This window comes from Balaenoptera acutorostrata, chromosome 3, assembly GCF_949987535.1.
Source record: "Balaenoptera acutorostrata chromosome 3, mBalAcu1.1, whole genome shotgun sequence".
Lineage (NCBI taxonomy): Eukaryota > Metazoa > Chordata > Mammalia > Artiodactyla > Balaenopteridae > Balaenoptera > Balaenoptera acutorostrata.
Window position 1 is genome coordinate 24,825,742 of NC_080066.1, and position 24,928 is coordinate 24,850,669.

General features: G+C 41.4%; 1 protein-coding gene across 6 annotated transcripts in view; it reads left to right on the forward strand.

The window, feature by feature from the left end:
• SFMBT2 (Scm like with four mbt domains 2) overlaps positions 1–24,928 on the forward strand; it is a 224,681-nt gene that overhangs the window by 129,848 nt on the left and 69,905 nt on the right. For all 6 annotated transcript variants that reach the window (XM_057544328.1, XM_007167433.2, XM_057544331.1 and 3 more), the window contains 2 exons: positions 13,939–14,040; positions 17,982–18,129. In XM_057544328.1, coding sequence (XP_057400311.1) covers positions 13,939–14,040; positions 17,982–18,129 — 250 coding nt within the window. The remainder of the gene's footprint in view (positions 1–13,938; positions 14,041–17,981; positions 18,130–24,928) is intronic.

A 24,928-nucleotide genomic window follows, 5' to 3' on the forward strand; every position in this document is an offset into this window, starting at 1 on the left:
CCAGGTCAGTTCTTGGCTAAGTGGAGGAAATAGTTGAGAGCACCGAGAGGAAGATTAGGGATGAATTGAAATTAAGAAAAGAGCTCAGCATAAAACCCCCCAGGTTCTATGACACCCCATTGCAGGTGAGCTTGCAGGGCCAATGTTGGCTTCTTGCTGGACGTGATCACAGAGTAGAGGGAATATTGCCTCCTGTGTGTTGCCTGTGGGTTTTTTCTTTTCACAGCATCTGGCCCTACGATCTCTCAGGGTCTTGACAATAACGTAGTGTCAGGTGCTACGGTGTATGGTGTATGTGTTGTTTCCTCTTTAAACACATAGATCAGTGGACACACGGGGAGCTTAAGGAACACCTTGGGGGGAACGTGTTAGTTTAGGGGCAGACTTGGCCATAAATGACAGGTTTCTGCCTTCTGCCCTGTTTTTCCACTGCGGTGCATGTCTTCCTAATATCACACGCGATTCCTCTGATATGATTGTAGCTGTGAACGGAGGGGATGCGGTTGGACAGTGATGACCTGATGCTTCCAGGTTATTTCCCTTTTATTGGAGGCTGAGGAGAGATGTGATTTTCAGTGGGACATGTACACCCACGATACTAGCTACGTTCCCTTCCATTGTTGCCTCCCTGACCAATTCCCCATCAATATCTGTGGCCAAGGTGGAGGTTATAGGGAGTCGAGGTTATGATAACTAAGACTTTTACTTCATCAGGACTCACAGCAGGTAAAAAGTGTACCTGGTCCAGTACTTGGATAAAATACCCAGGCTCCTGGTGTCCCCCCCATAGCTCAGCTCCTGCTCTCTTTGACTTGGGTAGCGGTTGAATGGATCCAGAATTGTGTATCTATAACTGATACGCATTAAAAGTGCCCTTGACATCTGTAAATAAAGGGCTTCCACTAATGGCAAAGCAGTAAGTTAAATTGAGCTTGCTTTGGTTTCAAGTGATTCCTGTCTCACTTGCTTCATTGCTTCTTGCTTTCCCCATAAGTTCATGTTTAAGAAACAGAAGGAAGGGGCCGCTGAGAGAAGGCTAATTGAGAAAAAAAGATGCTACATGTGGCCATTATTATATTTTTACACAAACACATAAGGAAAGGCATTCCATGCACATATTTCTTCTCTGTTGAGAGTTTTCAGGCTGTGCTCATAATACACGGAACATTCCACATCTGTTATTTCTTTAGCTCTTTTCAGCTATGAATTATGTATCTGTTGGTGCATTTGTAGATTCAACCTTTAGGAGCGAACTCCTTGTCTGTTTTCACATCTGAGACCTAGGTTACAGGCCAGAGAGAGAAGGTTAAGTGTGGCCAAGAGTGAAAAGCTTTCCTTTCTCATTCCATCTGGTCCAGCCAAAGGGGTAAGAAAGGGTGTGAGCCGCTGTTACCATAGATTTTCAGGTTGCGGTTTCTATGGCGACCGACTTTTGCTGTCTTTTGGTAGCTAAATACAGCAGCAATACAAAACTCGTAGCTGAGTTTGGCCTTCAGGTACTGGGATCCTTGGATTCTCCCAGAATTTGCTCGAGGCCACCTATGTAGGGCCAGAACTTAATTTCTTGACCATGACATTCCCTGTCCCACCTGGCAGGGTGTCTGATACCAAATAATTTAGCAGTAAGTGTTTGTGTGACTCCTGGTTGCTATTTCCTTCTCACCAACTGAAACCCCAGTGGTTCTTTGAAAGGGAGTCTGTCTTAGACAGTAGGTCATGTTGTGACCAGACTGGTGGCTCGACCCCTGTGATCCTGCTGGTATTGCTGACCTGACTCCTGAGTTTCTGCCCAGCAGCTGGTCCCAGGCTGGCTTCCCTCCAGCTCTGGCCCCGAACACCCAGACCTGGGAGCTTGCCCTCTGCCATTCCCTCCTTTGTCCTTCTCATCTCTTTAAAGACTTGGGGAGGTTTGTTAAAGTCTCTCGGGGATGGTGAATCGCAGAGATGTTCAGTTTGTGTCACGCCCATCCTTTGCCACTTTCAGAAACCAGAAGGGGGGCCTTGTTTGTGTTATTTTTCATGTGCTCTGGGTTCTTGAACTGCAGCCCATGCATTACGTTAACTCAGAAAGCGCCATGGGGACATCATGTTTTTATGCATGCTGGAAAAAATCTGGTGAGACCTGCTAAAGAGGGCAACTTTAGTCCAACAGTAAAGGTAACGATGAAAATCGCAAAGCCCAGATGTATAAAGAGTTCACTCAACGATGGCTTGATCTCAGGGCCCCCTACACCGCTGCCTGCATCTGCTAGATAGCGACTTGCTTTTAATTCTAAACACTAAGAATTTAAAAATACAGTCCACTCTTAGTTATCTGAGCTGTGAGTTATCCTTCCCAAATGGCTTCTGTTGACCGCTGATTATTCTGGCTCTCTCCAGTTCCTGGGTTTCAGGGAAAGCAAGATAATATTTGCATGAACTTCATGTCATGGGTGTTGGGATACGAGGAGGGGGCATCGATCTCTTATTTATGAAGCAGACGCATTTCAAAGTGATTGTCATAGCATATTTTAATTTTTTCTAGATTTTCCATGCTACTCGCCATTAGTTAGAGTAATTAAGAATTGATCATAATTCTTTTTTCTGTGGATGATTTGATAATAAATGATAGTATAGTTGTATGGAGGCAGGTTTTTTTTCCCCTCAAAACACAGACAGATTATTTTTTTTTTGTAGGTTAGGTTGTACTTTTTTTTTTTTTAAGATTTTTTTTTTTTTGATGTGGACCATTTTTTTTTTTGTCTATATTGAATTTGTTACAATATCACTTCTGTTTTATGTTTTGGTTTTTTGGCCACGAGGCATGTGGGATCTTAGCTCCCCGACCAGGGATTGAATATGCACCCCCTGCATTGGAAGGCGAAGTCCTAACCACTGGACTGCCAGGGAGGTCCCCTAGGTCGTACTTTTAATCTCCATCTTTTCTTTCATGGATAGGCAGTTGTAAATTGCAGGATCTCAAGTAGGCAGACGGATGTAAAGAGAAGTTTAAGTTCATTCTGTCTACAGAGGTTTAAGATCTAATGGAAAATGAGGACCACGTATGATGGGACCCCAGCTACTGAACCTTCCACATATTCCCTCCTGCCTGAGAAAGGCCCCCTGGTGCAGAGGTGTGTGTGAGCTGCAGGTGTAAATGAAAGCGTGGGAATCCTTCCGTCCTGCGAGCTCTCTCTTTCCTTCCGTGGGCAGCCAGTGTACAGTGAACTTCCCGTGTCGATGGCACAAAGTCAAGGATAAGGTGAAACTCTGCCCCCTGTTTCTTCTCCAGCTCCATTTATAACCAGAAGAACCCACATAAACAAATCAGATAAACTTTTTTTTTTAAACTGAAATTTTTATTGAGATAATTGTACATTCACATGCAGTTGTAAGACATAATACAGAGAGAGACCCCATATACCTACTCTTCACCCAGTTTTCCCCAATGGTGACACCTTGGATAAAAAACACAGTTTTGCAGCCAGGATATTGACATTGATACAATCCATGATCTTACTCGGATGGCCCCAGTTTTACATGTGTTCATTTGTGTGTGTGTACTTTTAAAAATTTTTTTATTTTATTTTATTAAAAAATTTTTTTTGAAGTATGGTTGATTTACAGTGTTTCAGGTATACAGCAAAGTGATTCAGTTATACATATATATATATATATATTCAGAGTCTTTTCCGTTATAAGTTATTACAAGATACTGAATATGGTTCCCTGTGGTATACAGTAGGTCCCTGTTGTTTACCTGTTTTATATATAGTGGTGTGTATATGTTAATCCCAAACTCCTAATTTATCCCTCCCCCCTTTCCCCTTTGGTAACCATAAGTTTGTTATCTATGTCTGTGAGTCTGTTTCAACAAATCCCATAAACTTTTACATGAATAGATAATGTTCTGTGTTTAACATTAAAGAAAAGGAATGGATGAGTTTAGAATAGTAGAAACCTGACTTAAAGCCCCCCCAATATTGAAGAACATGTCATGCTTGGAGTCGGTGGAGAGATTTCTAGATTCCAACAGAATTACTTTTTGCCTAATTATCTTGATTGTGCTCAGAGTAAGCACAAGCACACATGGCACGTATAACGTGCCTTTGCAAAGGAATTTGGAACATTTGATCATTTCACTTGTGGTTTTGTACAAATTAGTCCCCTTGCTGGACCTTGGTTGTTTCTGAGCTTCCAGGGCTCCTGGGAGACTTCAGGTCCATCAGCCAGGGGGGTGGTGAGCAGGGCGTGGCCGACGCGTCACAATTCCTTGTTCTCCTGTAGTAAGTTACACACCTTTGGGGTATCTTTGGAATATACAGTATATTAACATGCTCAGACCCTTCAGGATAGCGTACAGAATAAAAACGCAAATCAAGCCATGGAGACTTCACCTGGACGCCCACATCATCCTCCAGTGGAAAGTCATTGCAGCGATGTCGACCATCGCTTCAGTTGTTGAGCCCAGACAGGACGGAAGAAGTGGTGCCAGCCACTCCCCACACGTAATCTCGTTATCCTCACGATAACCCGACATGCAGGTATGATTAGTCTTCCTGTAACTTGAGGAAAATCAGAGAAGCTCATCTCCTGTCCTACCTCACACAGAGCCTATGGTGGAAGCAGGACCCAAATGCACATCTTAACCGACTTCAGTCTTAACTGTATCTAAATCAGTGGTTCTCAACTGGGGAGGATCTGGCAGTTCTCTCAGTGTCTGGGGGCATCCTGACGATGACACAGAGCTGGGACAGATGCTACTGGCATCTGTGGGTAGGAGCTGGAGATGGACGGAACATCCTGTGGCACAGGACAGCCCCTACTAACAAGGCATCAGTTGCCCCAGGATGCCAGCAGTGCCCAGGTGGAGAAACCCTGGCTAGAGAATGGGTGCTTTTCTTACCAGGAGTTAGGTTGACCCATGGAAGGCAAGGGCAGCCGGGATTTGAGGACGATGCTTGAGATTTTCACTGTTCTTAGACCTGTGCCAGGCTGGCTGGCAGTCAGCACTTTCCCATTGGGAATCTTCTCCGCCTGTGGCAGAAAGAACACAGATGAATGTAAGCTCCTGTGTTTCAGTAGCTCCTGCTGTGTCCAGAAAGGGCAGGACACAGAGTCAACCTTGCCCATCACTGACTCTTCATTCTCCCTCTGAAGGATTCCACATGCGGGGAGACAGTTCAGGGCCATTGGCCTTGTTTCCATGACAACAGTTGAGTTGCATTGAGGGCTCTCAGTAGAAGGGGACACCCAGCAATAATTTTGTCAACGGCATCCTGGCAGTGGGGTGTGAGGCTGGGGAAAAGCTAACCCCCAGAGCCCCGATTGTGGTTTTCTTTAGCCCACAGCCCTCAGGCTGGACACGTGGGGAGATACCCTAGCTCATTAGGAGAGAAGTAACTAAGCTTAAGAACAGACAGTATAATCACTGTTTACCTGTACCCGCAGCATAGGCTCTGTTCTTTTCTCATAGTGGTGCTGTAAGGTTGAATTTCTTGCCACTTACAATGCTTTTATGGTGCTTAAGTATTAATGAAAGGCATTCTCATTGCCCCTGTTGTTTGAAAACAACCAGTGTACCAGTTTTTGGACTTACTGTGGAAATAGTCCTGCTGTAATCGCCTGTTATGAATTCTTGTGGTTCAGGTTGAAGTATATAGTACTACGTTTTCTCATGACTATTTTTTAACTTGATTGAATGCAGGACTAGTTGATAAGATTGCTACTTACAGCTGTAAGTAAAAAAATGGAAACGCTTATTAGTGTTCAGCTTATAGATTTTTTATTACCTTTTTGTTATAAATATTTCATTGGCTGAGTTTAATTCAGTGCGACGGAATTGAAATATAATAATGCTATTGATTTAATAAATGCTGGCATCCTAATGTCCATTTTTAGATGAAACTAATATAATGAGGGTAATTATCTAATGAACATATGAGCACTAGATCTTTGGTAAAACAGAAAGAGGAACAGTATGATGAACTGCATTGGATTTTTTTTTTTAGCATAACATAGCATGCTGATATGAATAAAGGAATTAAAGCCTAGGTCATTATATATTGATTTGAATGTGGTACTAATTAAAACCTTCCTTTGACTTTTCTGAAGCCTGTTCTTGGAAATTATGCAAATTAATTGAGGCCTTTGAAAAGATGCCTATGCAATGTTTGAGGTCCCTGCGGACCAAAAACTGGCATGTTGGAACTGAAAAAATTATATGGTGCAGTGTTTTTGTGTATGATGCATTCAAAGATTTTAGTACTTAAAAAAAATGTGGAGGCGGGTTGAATTGCATTATCAGTTTTTTTGTCCATTTTTTTTCATATCAACATAAGCAAAAAGAAAACCGGAGGATTAAAGATTGAGGATCAGATGGCCACCACTAAGGAAATTCCTGGAGCATTTGATTGTGGAACTCAGGCTGTAAGAATTAGGTTTCTGCACAGGGAATGAGGCACTGCTTTTCTTACATGAATATCCTCACCAAGTGCATTTTAATTGTGTTGTGTTAATTAGTTTGAACTCCCTCTCCCCTGCACCACATTCTTCATATTTTTATATCGTGTGGGGTGTATTTATCTAATGAAGCAGGGCTGGCAAGAAGCATCAGCTGTCTTGGGAGTCTGTGATCATAGCACATACTAAATTGTAAGAGCGTAATTGGCAATGCTTCCAGCCTCTAAAGTAAATGGAGAGCAGTGGGTTAAGATCCAGGAGGCATTTGAGAGATGAGTTGAACCTAAGACGATCGAATGTTCTTTCTTTTTCCTTGTCTTCTGTCTCTCAATTAGTAATCCTCTTCTCCTCCTTCCATAGATTAATACTCCGTCACTTATCTGTTTCATAGAGAACCTCAGTATTTACCCTGAAGCTTCGTCGTTCTGCCAATGACCAATATTAAGGCAGCTCTGTACAGTAGTGTTTCTTAAATAGCGATGCTTGATTCTTCCAGAGTCAGGTTGTGCTTTCTTCTCAGGGCTGGTAGTCCCTTCAGAGGCACTTAGGGGACCAGTGTGTACCTGGGTATGCTCTGAGGTTGTCTGATGTCCTCTGTCTCACAGGTGAAATAAAGTGGGACACCAGCCAAACTGTAAAGGCAGAGCAACTAGCTATATTGTGTTTCGTCCAGACTTCTTTTTCCAGCGTTGTACTTGTATTTATCACATCTCTGTCATTTTCTAACTAAATTTCAAGCTTCTCAATGTCGGGAACCACATCCTCTTTTTTTTTCTTCATTCAGTACACAGGTTAGTGCTTAACATAGGGTATTGAAAAATACCACTGGCAGGTGGAGACTCATGGGGACTTTGCAGCTGGGGACGTTTACTAGATGAACCACATTTATCAGGTAAACCTGTCTGGGTTCACATTGATAATGTTATGAGAGATAGGTATTAATGACGGATAACATGCAGAGCATCATAGGCATTTACTGGACACACTTTAAATCTTCGTGGCTTAAAGAACACGAAGGCAGTTAGTAAAAAAATAATGGTTCATTGTTGATAAAGACTGATCGACTTTATATATAAACATTGGGAGGTAATTTTAGCGTCAAAATTTTCTCTCTGACGGTTTTTTCATAAACCATTGAAAAGTGCTGTGAATTGACAGCAGAAATTGGTGGTTTTCAGTTAGTGGTCAGTATTCATAGCTATCGCTTTTTAACTTGGCAATATCTGTCTTTTTTTTTTTTTTTTTTTTTTTTTTTGGCTGTGTTGGGTCTTCGGTTCGTGTGAGGGCTTTCTCTAGTTGCGGCAAGTGGGGGCCACTCTTCATCGCAGTGCGGGGACCGCTCTTCATCGCGGTGCGCGGGCCTCTCACTATCGCGGCCCCTCCCGTTGCGGGGCACAGGCTCCAGACACGCAGGCTCAGTAGTTGTGGCTCACGGGCCCAGCTGCTCCGTGGCATGTGGGATCTTCCCAGACCAGGGCTCGAACCCGTGTCCCCTGCATTAGCAGGCAGATTCTCAACCACTGCGCCACCAGGGAAGCCCGCAATATCTGTCTTTGAGATAGCATCTTAGGAGCTTATAGGTTAGAAGGGTTTTGTTTGTTTGTTTGTTTACCATTAGCAATAAAAAGCGCAAAGATCCATTTTGGTCTTTGCTTCCCGGCCTGTGCCATAACCTGATAGCTAATCACACACAACTAGGTAATCTGATGGCTCGATCATGTACTTAGCGTCAGACCACATGGATTTGAGTCCTGGCTCCTCTTGTGAGCTGTGTGTTCTTGCTTAGGTAACTTAACTTCTCTGTGCCCCAGTTTCCTCTCGAAGATGGCTCCTACCCCATAGTCTGTTGTGAGGGGAAAATAATAATACAAGGAAAGTGCTCACATGTATTTACAATATGTTCATTGCTGTTACCCTTTCTACCGGCTTCAATATTATAAACCAAACCAAGCTACTCTCGGTGCAGTCAGTGTATCTTAGTAGGAGTGAGCGAAAGCTCCGTGGGGTCAGGAGAGAAGAAAGCTGATGAAATTCATGTGGATTACGGAAGTTGATGTGTATATAATCTCTTTTACATTGTCATTCGACTGAAAATAAGGTTCCCTGAAGAGCAATTGTTAAGGTAGGCTAGTAAGACAGCCCTCCAATAAAATGAATGGTATTTTACTTCTGATCAATATAAAACTACTTCAGGGCAAAAATAAAATGTGTAGCCAGGAATGGAGATGGGAATGACGTTGCCAGCCTGTCTTAAGGAGTTTTTCTGTAAACAGTTTAACTGGACTCCAGTTCGTTTGAATAAACGGTATTTCATGAATGTGACAGGCACATTTGTAAGTGTCCTGAGGATTTACTACTTACTCCTGATCTCAGGAATAACATCATTCTTGATCCAATAATTTAGAGGTGTGAAGGATTCTCTAGAGCTTTGCAAAGGCCAGAATGTATCTTTCAACCCACAGTGAATTTCCCATTATCTCTCAGTAGATAATCTGTTTTGTGAATCATTTCAGGGACCAGGAACTCTCTCTCTGTCTCTCTGTCTCTGTCTCTGTCTCCCTCTCCCCACTTAGAATTGAGAATGATTAGCTGGTGTTTGTAAATGAATGCATGTACTCTGACTGCATTAACAGCCTGAAGTAAATGGTCTAGGAGTGATAAATTTGTTTTTCAATGAGAATATCTGTACCCTTTCTTATATACTAATATGGATGTACGTTTATACACACAAAGAGCTCAGATGGTCTGTGTATTGGCTTATTCAGAAATGAACTGGTGTTGAATTTTTTATCATAAAAATCTCTATGTTTGTTAGGAGTGCCGAACGACTCCTTTTGCCTCTGAAATCAGACTTAAAAGCCTCAATCCAGTATCTTAAGACCCAGTCCCCCTAACTAAATTTACTGTTCCACCTTCTCAGAATCTTTTCTTTGTCATTCTAAGTCTCATGCTTTTTATGTTCAAAATTAAGTTTCACTCCTTTAAATCCCTGGACTGCCGTCATCTTGGTGGTTATAATTTTTTGATGCTACAAGTAAAAATAGTGTTTGTTCTGAAATTTTTTCCAGACCTGGATCTTCCATAGCTGTTCTTCATGTCTTTTCCTTCTCCCTTTTGACAAATGCAGTTTTTGTGTGTATTCTGTGCATCACCTAGTGGCATGGTGTGTGGAACCCCAGTGGTTTCTAATGAATGCCGAACGAATGCATGAATGAATGATAGAATCAGAACGGATGTCAAGAAATCTAGTTTTTGATGCTTCTCCAGCTTAATTCAATAATTATTTCTTGGCATCTTTCTTGAATGAACTGCATAACGTAAATGAGAGGGTTTGGCATTGACTGGAAAATATTGCATGTACTGCATGGCTAACAGTCATGTGTTTTAAAGATTTCCAGTGACCAGAAATCTAATGAAAATACTGCCCTTCCTCTTGAGTTCAAAGTTTCTGGCATTACCGTTCATGAATAACATAAATATTCGAGTAGCAGATTTATAATCATAATCAAACTCATAATCATTATGGGTCTTTGCTCTTGGATTTAAAAATTTTTCATTTTGTTGACTTGCTTTTGAAACTGGTGGGACTTGTACACATTATTACCAGGAGTTTTCTTTTTTTTTTTCCTTTTAAATGCTGATTAAAAAGTGACCTTAAGAAAGTGGAAGTTAGGGCTGGGGATAAAGGGATGTATTTTATAGTTTTCAAGTTCCTTTCTGAAATTTGGAGCTCAAGTTTAATAAGGTATAACAGATAGATGTGGATATTTGAGACCAAAATATAAAAAACCTATGTGTGTATGCAGCTACCTCCCAAAATGCCCGGCTTCTTTTTCAGTATATTAAACAAGAGAGTTTAAGACTTTTCACATAGTTTGGAACAAAAACAGATGCATTTCCACAAGTAAGAAATTTGTGTGCTTGCAACTGAAACCTAGTAGAAAGAATTTAAGGTGTAGGAAATCTGAGCCATGATTCACAAGGGAAAACTTGTTTCTAAAACTTTGTTCACTAGGCATTATTTTTAAACTGTTTAATATTTTAATGTCATCAGGACAGAAGATTGTCAACAATATTTTAATTGTTTAAAAATATGTCATTAACATTTTATTTTCACCCCACATGTGGCCATGGATGATTTTGAGGTGGGTCGTATTTCTTATGTATGAGCAGAGAGAGAGACTCTCAGAGGTTGACAAGGGAGCACAGGGACATCTACAGAGAAGTAAGAAAATGTGTGGTATCTGCACAAAGCAATCCCCTCTTAACCTACAGGTACTGTTTGATGCAGGGTGCCATGGAATCATTAACGATAAGCATTTATAATAGAGTCCACAGCCTTAAAAAGAGAAAGTTATCTGAGGACCAGATTGCTGTCATAAGCTTGTATGCTTTATTTCTAAGGAAAGGCAGGTCCCACTAGACAACTGTGAATCAAGTAAGGCAGCAGGTAAAGGACAATTATTAGTGTAGGGTTCCTGGGGGCTTTAGGGTTTCCAGCCCAGCATTGGGAGCTGTGATTGAGCAACCTTCTGGCAGAGGTATGGGATGGGTGTAGACTTGGCTAAAGACTTCAAGTCAGTGGTCAAGGTCACAGTGAGAGCCTGGGATGTAGAAAGTGCCTGGGGGTTATGGGTCAACCCTACTTAGAAAGCTGGCTCTACTCAAAAGTGCAGAGGGAGGGACAAAAATGTGTGGGTCAAAGAGTGGGCACACACTGTGCCCCGCAACGGGAGGGGCCGCGATGGAGAAAGGCCCGCGCACCGCGATGAAGAGCGGTCCCCGCACCGCGATGAAGAGTGGCCCCCGCTTGCCGCAACTGGAGAAAGCCCTCGCACGAACCGAAGACCCAATACAGACAAAAATAAATAAATTAATTAATTAAAAAAAAAAAAAAAAAAAAAAAGAGTGGGCACACAGTCTGAAATCAAGAGGGGATTCGGATGGTGGGTAGACCAGAAGCCCATAATGCTGTCAGGACAGCCCTACAGCAGAAACAAAAGGAGAAGCAAATGAGAGAGCAGGTGAGAGATCAAAATTGCAAGGAGAGCCCTAGTGTTAGAGGCAACCAGGGAACAGGCATGAGTTTCCTGTTATTGGTGAACCGTATCTCAAGAACGTTTAGCCGTGTAGCCGTGAGTAATGGGAGAGACACTGCAGCAAGGAAGGACATTGCTAGCAGAGGGAAATGGAAGAACTTCCGTGAAAATAGTACATTCATCTTGCCCGTTTATCATAGCTACACGTGTCATTAGTGCCTGAGGACATTTATGTAATACCAAATAATATCATAACGATTGCTGGATAAACTTGTTGAGTACATTCAAGCAACGTTTTATAGTATGTCTTAATTTTAGAGTAATTCCTCTTTTCAGAAGGTTAAAGGGTTTTGTGCCTAAAATGGAAAAAATATTTATCTGCAAAATCCACTTATGTGATTCAGTTCTTATTGATAGTGAGACACCGGGGTGCGTTGATGTTTGCTGAGAGCATTAACTTTTAATCTTTTCTTTCAGTCATTTTGGGTTTCCTACTTTTGTATTAACACCTGTGGTTTCTGGCTCTGCCTTGGTGTTTGGGGTGATGTGTGTTAATTTGCATTAAATCTCTATGCTGTTTCTTTTGATTCCTTTTCCAAGCCACCTTTCAAAGTAAATGCTTTATTTTCAGTAATAAAAAAAGGAAATCATCTCCTGTGCCTAAGAATATTTTTTAATCAAGTGATGATTGTTAAGTTCAACGAGTTTTCGTCATATAAGTCCTTGCCCACGGAGCACATCACCCCCCTCGTTCTGATCAGCCCCCTCCCTGCACGAGGCACCGTGTGCTCCAGCCAGACCCAGCATTTATGGCTCACCCACTGGGTACGGAGACTTGCCGGCAGCTGTGGCCACAGGAGAAATGACAGGTCCTTGTGGTTCTGTAGGCATTTACATTCTGTACCTGCTTTGGTAAAGCAAAGTGGTGGTGGTGAGTTTAATAAGGGGATCTGGTGTCATACACTGTCCTGTTCTGATCAGCTGTTGTGGGAGGAGCAGGCATAGCCCTGTGGGCTCCGCACAGTCCTCAGAGTTGATGTATTTAGAATGGCACCCTTGAATTAATGAAAAATCCACTTTAGGTTCCACATATAGGCGATATCGTATGATATTTGTCTTTGTCTGACTTACTTCACTTAGTATGATCATGTCTGGGTCCATCCATGTTGCTGCAAATGGCATTATTCCATTTTTTTTTACGGCTGAGTAATATTCCATCGTATATATATATACACACAAACACCATATTTACGAAACAGAAATAGAGTCACAGACATAGAAAACAAACTTATGATTACCAGAGTGGGGGGTGGATAAATTAGGAGTTTGGGATTAAAGTATACACATGACTGTATGTAGAATAGATAACCAACAAGGACCTACTGTGTAGCACAGGGAACTCTACTCAGTATCTTGTAGTAATCTATAATGGAAAAAAAATCTGAAAAAGAATATATGTATGTATGTATAACTGAATCACTTTGCTGTACACCTGAAACTAACATCGTAAATCAGCTATATTTCAATAAAAAATTTTCAAAAACCCACTTTACATTGGCAGATAAAAGAAAGTCATAGATCCCCAGATATTTTTGTACTTCTCACCCAACTGATGTATTTAGAAACAGGAGGATTTACTTGCAGCTATTATTTCCTCAGGGACAGGCTACAGAGACATTTATTTATCCACTACTGTTTATACAGCCTGTGAGTTATGAGGTGACCTTCATCTCTGCAAGATAAATCCTGGTGTCCAGAGTCCCGCCAGCCTCATCTGTTGCTGTGTAGCTAAAGTGGTTATTGAAACTTGTTTTCTTGAGAAGGCAGGAAAGCTCCACTCACACACATAAGGTTGCTGTGAATTGTCTATAAAACTGCCAGGCGCCTGTTAAAGGGGGGGTGTGGCTTATCTTTATAGAGCAGGAGACGGCTTCTGATTGGGCACAGGGCTGTTTTGGAGTCTTCTATACCCACATGTCCAAGGACCAATATCAGTTCCAGTAACTGATAACCTGAGTGCTCTTCAGCACAGAAGACAAGCTGTATCCCCCAAAAGATCCTCCCCGAAGCCTGTGGAGTGACTCCGGTAGCAAGAGGTCACGTTTTCTGAGGAGGCCTCTGCCGTGTTTTAGATGACTGATCGCTTCTATTACCCTGTCGAGCTTTCCTGATGGCCCCTAGGAAGATCAAAGCTGTGCGGTGTGAATTTTTTTTTTGCTTAGTATAAATTTAAGCCTGGCCACCAAGGCTTGTTTCTCCCTTGGAAAAGCAATTGAGCCTGCAGAAAATAATTAAATCCGTGATATCTTGCCATAATTAGAAATCTGAAATGGGGGAGCGTTAATTATTTCAATCCGATTTCAGCCGCCCACTAAAACGATCAAGGAAAACATCCGGACAGTTACCGAGTTAGCTTATAATACCATTGCTTTTAATATTTTCGTCCTTTTCCCCGTAGGACCATGCAGATTTGAGAAGCCATTTCTTCACAGTTGGGATGAAGCTTGAAACAGTGAACGTGAGGGAGCCCTTTCACATCTGTCCTGCATCGGTGACCAAGGTGAGGTCCCTCCCTTGCTTTTCACCTCCCACCTCCGGAGTGGGTCCAGTAAGTCTTTCTACTCCAAGCCAACCAGATGAAATAGGCTCGTGTGGGGATCTGTGGTGACGCAAGTAAACCCAAGGAGGAGGGCCTCCTCTCCAGTACAGTGATGTCTCAAGCTCCCTTTGTATCACTGATATCCGAGCGAGTGTGGTCAGATGCCTCCTCTTGCAATGGGTGGGGTGAACTTCACTTGCCCTCCGATAGTACCGGATGCAGCCACTCGTGTCCTGCAGAGACTTGGAGGAAGATTCAGATGCTCAGCTGTGAGTTCACAGCCGTGAACTCAGCCACTGAATAGGTGCCACCTTCTCTTACTAACCACAGTGACATGGGAACTGCCACTTGTCCCTGTGCTCGTGAGAAGAAACCACTGATGAGTTTGTAATCTTTGTAATAGTAACTTGGCCCTCCTGCTGCACTGATAATAGTTCATATGATCTATTTTGCAAATATTTGAAAATGGTGAAAAGCAAGTTCCCATCTCCAAGGGATCAGCGCTTCACTTCCTTTCTCTCGTCTGCTTTCATTGACTAAAGGAAAAGTCATACGTCTAAGATTCGTAGATTTAAAATGAAAGTACCGTTTCACGCAAAGACATTTTTATTATGGCCTTGATAGTCTTTTAAGATTATAATTTCCCTTCCGCATCAAAGAAATCTCAACGAAGTTACCTATTATAACATATAAAGTATGTGTTTCTACCTTAAAAATATATATATGTATATACATATATACACACACACACACCATTTGTATCCTCTTGTTAATGGTGGGAGAAACCAACAAACTAAGATTCTTAGCCAACATGTGTTTTACTTAACGGCCTTCCGTGCATTTCCTGGGGTTCAAAAGTCAATTCCATTTTAATTTCTTTTTCTGAAGGAGACGGGATTGTTAATGTGATTAATAGTATGAAGTTGTTTGAGTCATGCTTTTTTATTTATGATTTTATTCAAGATTTGGTAGAATTTGAGAAATACAGTGGCGATCATGTATTACAGAATATGGGAAATGGTTATAATGAAACGTCCTTTTCTTCTTTCCTAAAGATTTTTTTCTTTAGTGAGCATAAATTATTTTGTAACTGTTAAAGCAATTTATTTAAAGGATAGCTGCATAGAACAAATAATGACTTATGCTCTGAATGATCATCTCGGGTTGAAGTGCAAGTGTTCATACACCATTCATTTATAACCTTTTTATTTGAAATGGCCTTTAGGGTTCTTATTGTGTGTTCTGGTAGTTGGCACATTTTTCCAAAACTAAGGAGTGATACCTTGTTGAACCCTGGCCGGAATTCCTCTTTGTTCCAAGTGGGTGATTCGGTAATGCCAGCTGCCCATTTATCTGGGTATGTGTCATCCTCTTCTCATTCTAAGAGGCCGTGGTGTCATCTTCACCTGGTGTTTATAAAATAAACCAAACCGAGGTGCAGTCTGTCAGTGGTCGACTCTCACATTTTTCTACCTTTAAATAATTGTAATACATAATGTTAGAATGTGACATCCTAATTATCATTAGTTTCAGCCCAGATATCTTCATCTCATTGAATAGACTTCCAGGGACAGTAGTTTGGTTTCCACAAAAAAGAATCTTCTCTCTAAATACATGTTATTGGAGGTTGGGGGTGAGGAGGTATTTTCTCTGGTTTTTAAGTCACTTTTCATTTTATTTTTTCTTACCCTTTGTACCTAAGATAAAATACTTAAGTCATTCTGTTTCACATTTATCCTTCCTTCTTCCTCCTCTTACTGGCCGTGTACTGCTGCCTCTTAGAACTTGGGTCGGCACCTCCCCAGGTGCAGGACTGACCTACAGGTCATGAAGTAGTAGAATATTCTTAATGTAGAAGCTGTTTATAATTAAATTTATTTCTATTAACATTGGAAAAGGTTTTAGAATATTACGTTTGAGACTCTAACACACTGTGCTGTTGTTAAGTACTCATCCTAATGAAAATTTCATTTTTATCTTCCTTGGGGCTTTTCTTCATGGCACAACTGTTGAAGAAATAAATAACAAATAGACAAGAAAGCAGAGAAGCACATAGCAGATTCAGGATTAAATGACCAACCTTTGGCCCTACAGGGGGACTATGCTGACGTGATGGGGAGAATATCATCTGTGTATGTGAGATGTATGGTTTAGACAAAGTATCCTGGAATTTTACACGTGTTGGGTTCTGTTTCTAGGTCTGCTCACTCTGAGCTGCACGGTCTTGGGCAAGTTGGCTAACTGCTCTGGGCTTTGATTCTGAGGCCTGTGGTTCTGGACCAGATGGACCGGTGTCTCTGAACCATTTGGGACCATGAACCCTGATGGATTTGAAGGAACTTAATTTCGCTTTTCCTCTGAAGTGTGTGCACAGGAACGTGCATTTTAATAGGCTTGGAGATTCCTTAGTGCCTATTCTTACACAGTCCAGTTTTGCTAAGGGATCCTGCCTCCAGAATTATATGCTACATCTCTGTGTGAGTATGTGTGTGTGTGTATGCATGAGGGTCTAGATCACATTAATTTAACAAATATTTACTGAGCATTTGTAGGCACTGTTCTGGATGCTGGGAACGTAAAGTCCCTGCTCTTACAGAGCTTATATTTTGATTGGGAGAGACAGACAATAAATAAAATTAATAAGGAAATAAAATATGTTAAATGCTAAGGAGAAAGGGGCATCAGGGAAGGGACCTCTAGCGTGTTGGAGTGGAAGGAAGGAAGATGTGCTTTTAATTCGGGCTACCAGGAACGGCCTCCCTGAGAAGGGGAAGCTTGATCCTTTGCTCCTTAAAGGCTGTTTCCAAAAGCAAATCTCAGGCAGCAGATTTCTAACGAGTTACTGGAGTTAACATCAAGAAGAACTGAAGTGAGTTCACTCTTCCTGCTTAGCTTTGAACCAGGTTGCTTCCACAAAGTGTTTTGTAAATGAAGGAGCCAGGAATCAGAGCTTAGTAAGAGGGTTAGGTTTCCTAAGAAAGACTGCTTTATGTCTGTTGTGTTGGGAAAGCGATTTTTTGCCTCTGGCCTGTTTTACGTTCTACATTCTTTAAATCCATCATGCTTTTCAGTGTGGCTGTCCACCTGATTTTTGCACTCTGCTTTTTCCACCAGCATGTCTTGTTCTATTTCTTTTCCTCATTGACTTTTTTCCTTATACTCAAGTAGGTGTTTAACCAGTTCCTATGTACAAAGCGTTTGCTGTGCATTGTGGGAATATCTTGATGAGTAACAAACAGGAGGCTGTCCTCAAAGGACTTGAGATCTATTGGGAGAGATAGATGTGGTATCAGACCACAGGAGGGAATGAGAATTTTCGGTTCAGAGGTTCACATCTGATGCTATGCCAGAACACGGAGTGAGGTGGGGGCGGGGGGGGGGGCGTTCCACCAGTAGTGACTTTGGGGGACACATCTTGAAAAATACGTGGACAATGGAGTGGGCTATTTAGACTTGTGAGAATATTGAGTAAGGACATGCCCAGTGTGAGTGATTTCCTCTTGGGTTGGAGGGATGGGACGCAAGGTGAGGCTAGACATCTCTGAGCCAGATGGTGGAGATGGTCCCATCTTGGCTAGGGTTTGTCTGTCTTACTTCACCAGCTTGTTTTTCCTCTGGCTTTGGCTGTTGGTTTACTTCTATAAAGTCATGCTGATGTTTTTCCTTCTCTGTCTCCGACATATTCTAGTCGTTTGTTTACTTTCCATTAATACGACCACAATGATCAACTAACTTTTTCGCAGCTAGACCACTTTCGTAATATACATTGAAATTCCAGTCTGTGCTGCGGTCATTGGGATGAAATATACTTACTGCATTTGGAAGCTGTGCCACTATTTCTTACGAGTCTTACTTGTTAATCTCAAGGAATTAACCCCAGGCTCTATTGTCTTTTCTTTCAGGTTTTTAACAATCGTTTTTTTCAAGTGACTATTGATGACCTCAGACCAGAGCCTAGTAAACTCTCGATGCTGTACCATGCGGATTCGTTGGGGATTTTACCAGTACGGTGGTGCCTTAAAAACGGAGTCAATCTCACACCTCCCAAAGGTTTGTATTCTGTGAAAATTTACAGGGTTTGGGTGATTCGGGAAGGCGTCGTATTGTCACTGAAGTGATGCTTTTGTTAATCTGGAGAAGTTTACACTGAACATTTTTAGATGTAGTGAGAAAATAGTGTGTTTCATGGTTAGCCTGACATAGGAGTCTGTACAGCTCCCTCCCCTGTGGAGGTGTGTTTGGCCCTGGGCTCCTCCATAAGCCATTGTTCCCTGTCTGTTATTGTTTGATTGGCAGCTGTGTTGCCGCTGTGTGCTGAGAAAGGGTACAGTATTGCTGCTGAGAAAGGGTACAGTATTGCTAAGTGATTGGGGTTAAAAACTTGAACGTGGAAGAGAAGTGGCTTTAAAAAAGGCAACAACATACCAATGAAGCATTTCTTTACATTTTTATTTCCAGTAAGTTGAATTTTCCCCGGAGCCCAGTTGCTTTCAGATTTCCAACACTTTGATGCCATAAGACATGACAATAATTAAGTTGGGAACCAGGTTGCATTAAAGTCATTTTAAGTTGAGACCCATAAACCACATGTCAGTAAGTACCATGCTGTACTTTAGGAACGTGAATTGTTGTCGCTATAGGTCTAAGGTTTATCCAGGGGAGATGCAGCAAGGAGAAAGGTGAGAAGATGGGAAGGAAAAGAAAGGGAATGATAGAAGACAAAAGCAGAATGAGAGCAGAAAAATAAACTTCAGGGGAGATTTTAACAGATAATCTCAAATAAAGCAGGGGTTTTGTGCTAACCTTTTCAGATCACCAGAGATTGGATTACTTGTACTTTAATTGTGCTGCACCTAACTTACCTATGGCGTGACTGTCCTTCCCTGGGCTTTTATCCTAACTTACGCTCCATCCTCATCCCTATGGAGGAGATTCTTTTGAATTATTTCCATGCAGCTGGTGCTTCTTCCCATTAAAGTTCTTCAGTAATGGAATGCAGTCTAATTATACTGTGGTGAACTTCTACAGAACACTGATTCCACTGTTTTCAGTGCCAAACTCACTGAATCTTCCAAATGAGGATTGCCCTCTGAGGAGACTTAGTTCCAGAGAGTTTATGTAACCTGCCCAGGGCCCCAGGCTTAGTGAGTAGCAGGACAGGAGGTCAGGCTTCTGGTTCTGTGCTCAGTAGTGGGTGGTGAGGGCTCCAGTTCACGTGGCCTCAGTGTTTGTGTCCATTTGGGTGCCTAGAGGTGACTCCAAATCAGCGTGCTTCAGTTTTTCAAGACGGTTAAATGAGGACACCCCTGATATTCCACAGGTACTCTGCAGAATCAAAGACATGATACACGTCCAAATATTTTTATAATCTTTTAAATGATGGTACAAGTTCTATGCTGTAAACATCTATTGGTGGTAGGGAAGAGAAGTCTTTTCCTGCTGTGAAGTTTCAGCAGCTGGTCAGTTTTAGAGTTTGAAAGCCCTCAGGCCAACTTCTAATCAGAGCATGTGTGTGGATGGGTCCCATGTCAGTGAAGAAAGATGTTTTCTACATATCTAAAATGCTGCTTGGGGGACTTCCCTGGTGGTCCAGCGGTTAAGAGTTCGCCTTCCAATGCAGGGGGTGCATGTTTGATCTCTGGTCAGGGAGCTAAGATCCCACATTCCTTGCAGCCAAAACACCAAAACATAAAAAAAGCTGGGACAAAGTGAGAGAGTGGCATGGACATATATACACTACCAAACGTAAAATAGATAGCTAGTGGGAAGCAGCCTCATGGCACAGGGAGATCAGCTCGATGCTTTGTGACCTAGAGGGGTGGGATAGGGAGGGTGGGAGGGAGGGAGATGCAAGAGCCAAGAGATATTGGGACATATGTAGATGTATAACTGGTTCACTTTGTTATAAAGCAGAAACTAACACACCATTGTAAAGCAATTATACTCCAATAAAGATGTTAAAAAAAAAAAACCAGAAGCATTATTGTAACAAATTCAATAAAGACTTTAGAAATGATCCACATTAAAAAAAAATCTTTAAAATGTTGCTTGGTTGGACTTTGCAAATTCCTAGTTAGTTCCTAGTAAGATAGGATCTATTTAAGAATTTTTAAAAAATGAGTTGGGTATCTCCTCACATAGTTAAAAAAATAGGAAAAACATTTATATATGCATTTTGGATTCATGGATGGCAGAGGTTTAACGTTTACCAGGGTCTTTAGAATTTTAAATATGTTTCAGACGAGATTGTTCACATAGCTTGGACCTTTACTAGGAAAATGGGTGTGCTTATTTGGATAATGGCATTTCATGATATTAAGAAAATTGTTTTATAGTAATGTAATTGAACTCTTTAAGTGTGCAGTGAAATGACAGTACAAATATTTTTATGATATTAAATATTTTTATGTCTTTTTATACCTACTGTTTAGCCGTAATTATTGCTTCTTCTCTGTTACCCAAGTATTTGTGATATTTGGTGAAATGAAATTGTCTTCATGTCATCTTCCAAACTATTCCTTCCCCTTTTGAAAGTGAAGCATACCTTTTCTAAGAGGAAAGTTTCTTTATGGATATTATATATTATTTGTAAAATATTGAGTAATGGTGATCAGTACCTTCCAGTAAGAAAATCTCAGTGGTAACCATTTTTAAACCCTTGAAGCATTCAGGAATTGTGATCCACCAGTAATCTGTAGAGGTTGTCTTTTGGCTGTGGGATTGTTGTCTTGAAATAGTAGAGCTTTTATTTATAAACCAGTGAGAAGAAGAGCAACAATTTACAGAAAAAGGTTTATGAATATGAGCAGATACTTCACAGTAATAGAATCACGACTCTTATGTAAACTCATCATAATAAGAGAAATGCCCGTTAAAAATCATACTGAGATGGCATGGATTTCTCAGATGAGGAAGAAATCCAAAAGAGAAAGAAAGAAGCGGCTCTGTTTTGATGGGAGTGTGGAGGAAACAGGATTCTCAGATTTGCTGGCAAAACACAGGTAGGTACAAACCGTATGGGAGGCAGTTTGGCAAATTTAACCAAAATTGTAGATGCATTTAGCCGTTGCCTTAGCAGTTCGACTTCTGGAAATTTCTCTTAAACTTAAAATTTACAGGTAATATGCATAAAAAAGTTTGGTTTTTTCTGCAGCATGATGTATAATAGCGAAAGACTGGGGAAAATCCAAGTGCCTGTCTGTATGGGATTGGTTAAGTCGATTTTGAATGTTTATATAATGAAAACTAGGCAGTTGTTAAAAAGAATGAGGATAATCTCTACATACTGACATGAGAAGCTCTCCAAGATGTACTGTGAGTGACAGATCAGTGAGTTATAGTATGATGTCTTTTTTGTTAGAAAAGAGGTCAATGAGGATATATATTTATGTTTGCACATATTCTTGTAAAGAGACTCTGGAAGGTTGCGTAAGAAACTAAGAGACACAGATGTAGGGGACAAACGTATGGACACCAAGGGGGGAAAGTGGCGGGGGGTGGGGGGTGGTGGTGTGATGAACTGGGACATTGGGATTGACATATATACACTAATATGCATAAAATGGATAACTAATAAGAACCTGCTGTATAAAAAAATAAATAAAATTCAAAAATTCAAAAAAAACTAATGAAAATGATGACTTCTATGTGGGGTATGGAGGTGGCGACCAGGGCAGATGGGAGTGAGACTTTTCACAGAATACGTTTAAAATCTTTTTTTTTTCTTTTTGATCTGAGTGTGAATGTATTATCTATTCAAAAGGAATCATATGATATTACAAGTAGAGGGTTTTTATAACTAACGGGATCTTAAAGATTATCTCATCAACTCCAATCATTATATATGTGGGGAAATTGAAGCTCAGTTGTGTTAAATGATTTTTTAAGTCTTGGGGCTGAACTTGGCTTAAAACCCCAGTCTTAAGATCCCAAATTGAATGCTTTTTCTATATAACCAGATCCACCCTTTACTGCTGTTTTCTCTCACTGGTACCTTCGTAAAAGCCATCCTTCTCAGTAATTTGGGGGCTTTTTGGTGGCCTTACGCAGTGCTGAGGGATGTCAATGGACCATGACTTACCCATGACTGGAATGATCTATGTGTCAAAGCATTTGGAGAATTTCAATTCTAGAGAATAATATTCCAAGTGTTTGCCATTATAACAAAGCCGCAGCTTTAATTACTGAGCTCCCTTACCATCTGGGCAGACTGTATATTTATATGTACCATATATGTAGTAAAGTATATTTATTTTTGTAATTAAAGTGAATTAAAATTGAGAGATGCTGGTGGTTTCGGTAGTGATGATTTTATGGTTTCTTTTTGAAGTAACTTGTTACACGTCTTACGTGTCAATACCTGGTCTGGGAATCATGCTGTCGGATGTTTTCCAACACCATTCTTTGCTTTATTAATGTATGAAAGTATATGCTTTTTTTAAAAGTTTGTTGTTTTTCACTTGAATTTAGAGAGTGTGTAGGATTTATTACACATGTTGAGAAGTGAGTTTCGATGTTTTCTTGTAGGTATGTTTCCCACGAAAGTATTACATTGTTTAGATTTCTGCTTATAGTTACAATGTGTTGCCTGATCCCCAAAAGAAAGTAACCCACTTATTCCCCAGTGGGAAGCAGCTGATGAAACAAGACACGTGGGTGGTAGAGGAGATGTGCAGGCAACATACATCCCTACTCACATTATTTTGACTCCTTTCCTATTAAAAAAATCTATCCCCAAACTTTATATACAAATAGTCTAAGCTAGAATGGATCGAAATGTTTTAGTGTTGTCTTTGAGCATGTGCTTTCTTGGTAAGCAAAGGACAGAATCTTGGAGATTTTATCCCATTCGCTGAAACCCAACAAACAACAATTCAATATTATAGGCGCTCTGAACCGGGGTCAAACAAGTAAATAAATCAAGCAGGCAAAAATGCATATAGGTTACCAACCATGACTTGCTATTTTTAAGTCATTTCCTTAATCTCCTTGGCATGTAACACCCAAGATTAGTCACAGAATCAGCAGGGGCATCTTTGTAGACAAGTGAAGCCTATCCATTTCTGTTGTAAAATGTGTGAGCAAAAGCTAAAGTAAGTCACTTATTTTTGCACTTCGTCTCTGCTCTTTGGCCATCTTAATAGACACACAAACTTCACACAATTTAAGAAGTAAAGGTGTTTTCTTAATGATTATCAAGACCCACATTGGTGAACCCTAATGGGTATTCTCTTTTCCTCAGACACTGACTCATGTGACCTAATCCTTTCTGTCATCTCCTATTTCAGACATACCAATGGGGACAGAAAATAATAAACATATCATGGATGTCCCGCCTCAGTTGAGCAGATGCTACCATTTTGCTGTTTTTGATTCAGAGTTTTAAAAAATGAAACAGAGCATCATAGATATAATTGAAGACCGGCTCAACCTTGACTCTTCTATTTCTTACCCCCTATGTAATCCGTCAGCGAATCCAGACCATACTCTCAGGATCTGACCAGGTGTCATCAAGACCACGCTGGTCCAGGTCACCATCGTGTCTCTCCCTGATTACGCCAGTGACTTCCAGTTTTCTCAGCCTACTCTCAACACAGCAGTCAGACTGATGGTGTTAAAACCTAAAGCACACACGCCCCTCCTCTGCTTAGCCTTCCCAGGGCCATCCCACCCGGCTCAGAGGCCAAGTCAGGGTCCAGGTCATGACAACAGCCTTCAGCACCTACCCGGTCTGGCCTCCTGTCTTAAGACGTCCCCCAGTCCTCCCATTCACACCAGCCTCCTTGTCCTTCCTGGAACATGGAGCACGTCGCCCCCTTAGGACATTGGCACTGGCTGTTGCCTCTGCTTGGGTCACTCCTCCCGCTTCTTCAGTCTTGACCCAGGTGTCCCCTAATTGGTGTCGTCTCTCTCGGCTGCCTTGTTTATTCAGCAAATCGCCACCCCCAACATTTGTATCTCCTTCCTGCATGGCTTTTCTCCATAGAACCTTTTATCATGGAAGATAACAAGTAATACATATTTTACTTCTTTTCTTTTCATCTGTCTTTCCACTAAAATGAAAGATGAGGAGGGCAGGCATTTCTGTCTTGTTCTCTGCTCCAGCCCAGCAGCTAGGAGAGTGTGCGGTTCTCGGTCGTTGTTTGTTGAGCATTGAATGAATTGAATTGAAGTCCCGTCCCCACTCTATTCCCCTCCCTTCCTCTCTCCTGGAACCCTCTCCACCCGCCTCCGCAAGACGACCACCTTCCTAAGGATTTTATGCTTTTACTGCATGACTCCTTGGCTTCTGCAGCAGTCTCTCCTTGTTTTTTATTACAGTCGCTTTACAGTAGGTCTTGTTTTGATCTGTACGTAAACAGCATCATGCTCTGTGTATCCTGTGTATCTTTATGTAACTTTTTTTTGGGGGGGGGGACAGAGGACCCCAGGCCCTGAATTTTTTTTTAATTAATTAATTGATTGATTTTTTTTTTGGCTGTGTTGGGTCTTCGTTTCTGTGCGAGGGCTTTCTCTAGTTGCAGCAAGCGGGGGCCACTCTTCATCGCGGTGCGCGGGCCTCTCACTATCGCGGCCTCTCTTGTTGCGGAGCACAGGCTCCAGACACGCAGGCTCAGTAGTTGTGGCTCACGGGCCCAGTTGCTCCACGGCATGTGGGATCTTCCCAGACCAGGGCTCGAACCCGTGTCCCCTGCATTGGCAGGCGGATTCTCAACCACTGCGCCACCAGGGAAGCCCGTAACTTTTTTATTCATTAGCATTTTGCAGATTTTTTCCACATTGCTGTGTGTAGATTGTTTATTCATTTTAGCTGCTTTTTGAATATACTATTTTTGAAACCATTTCCCTC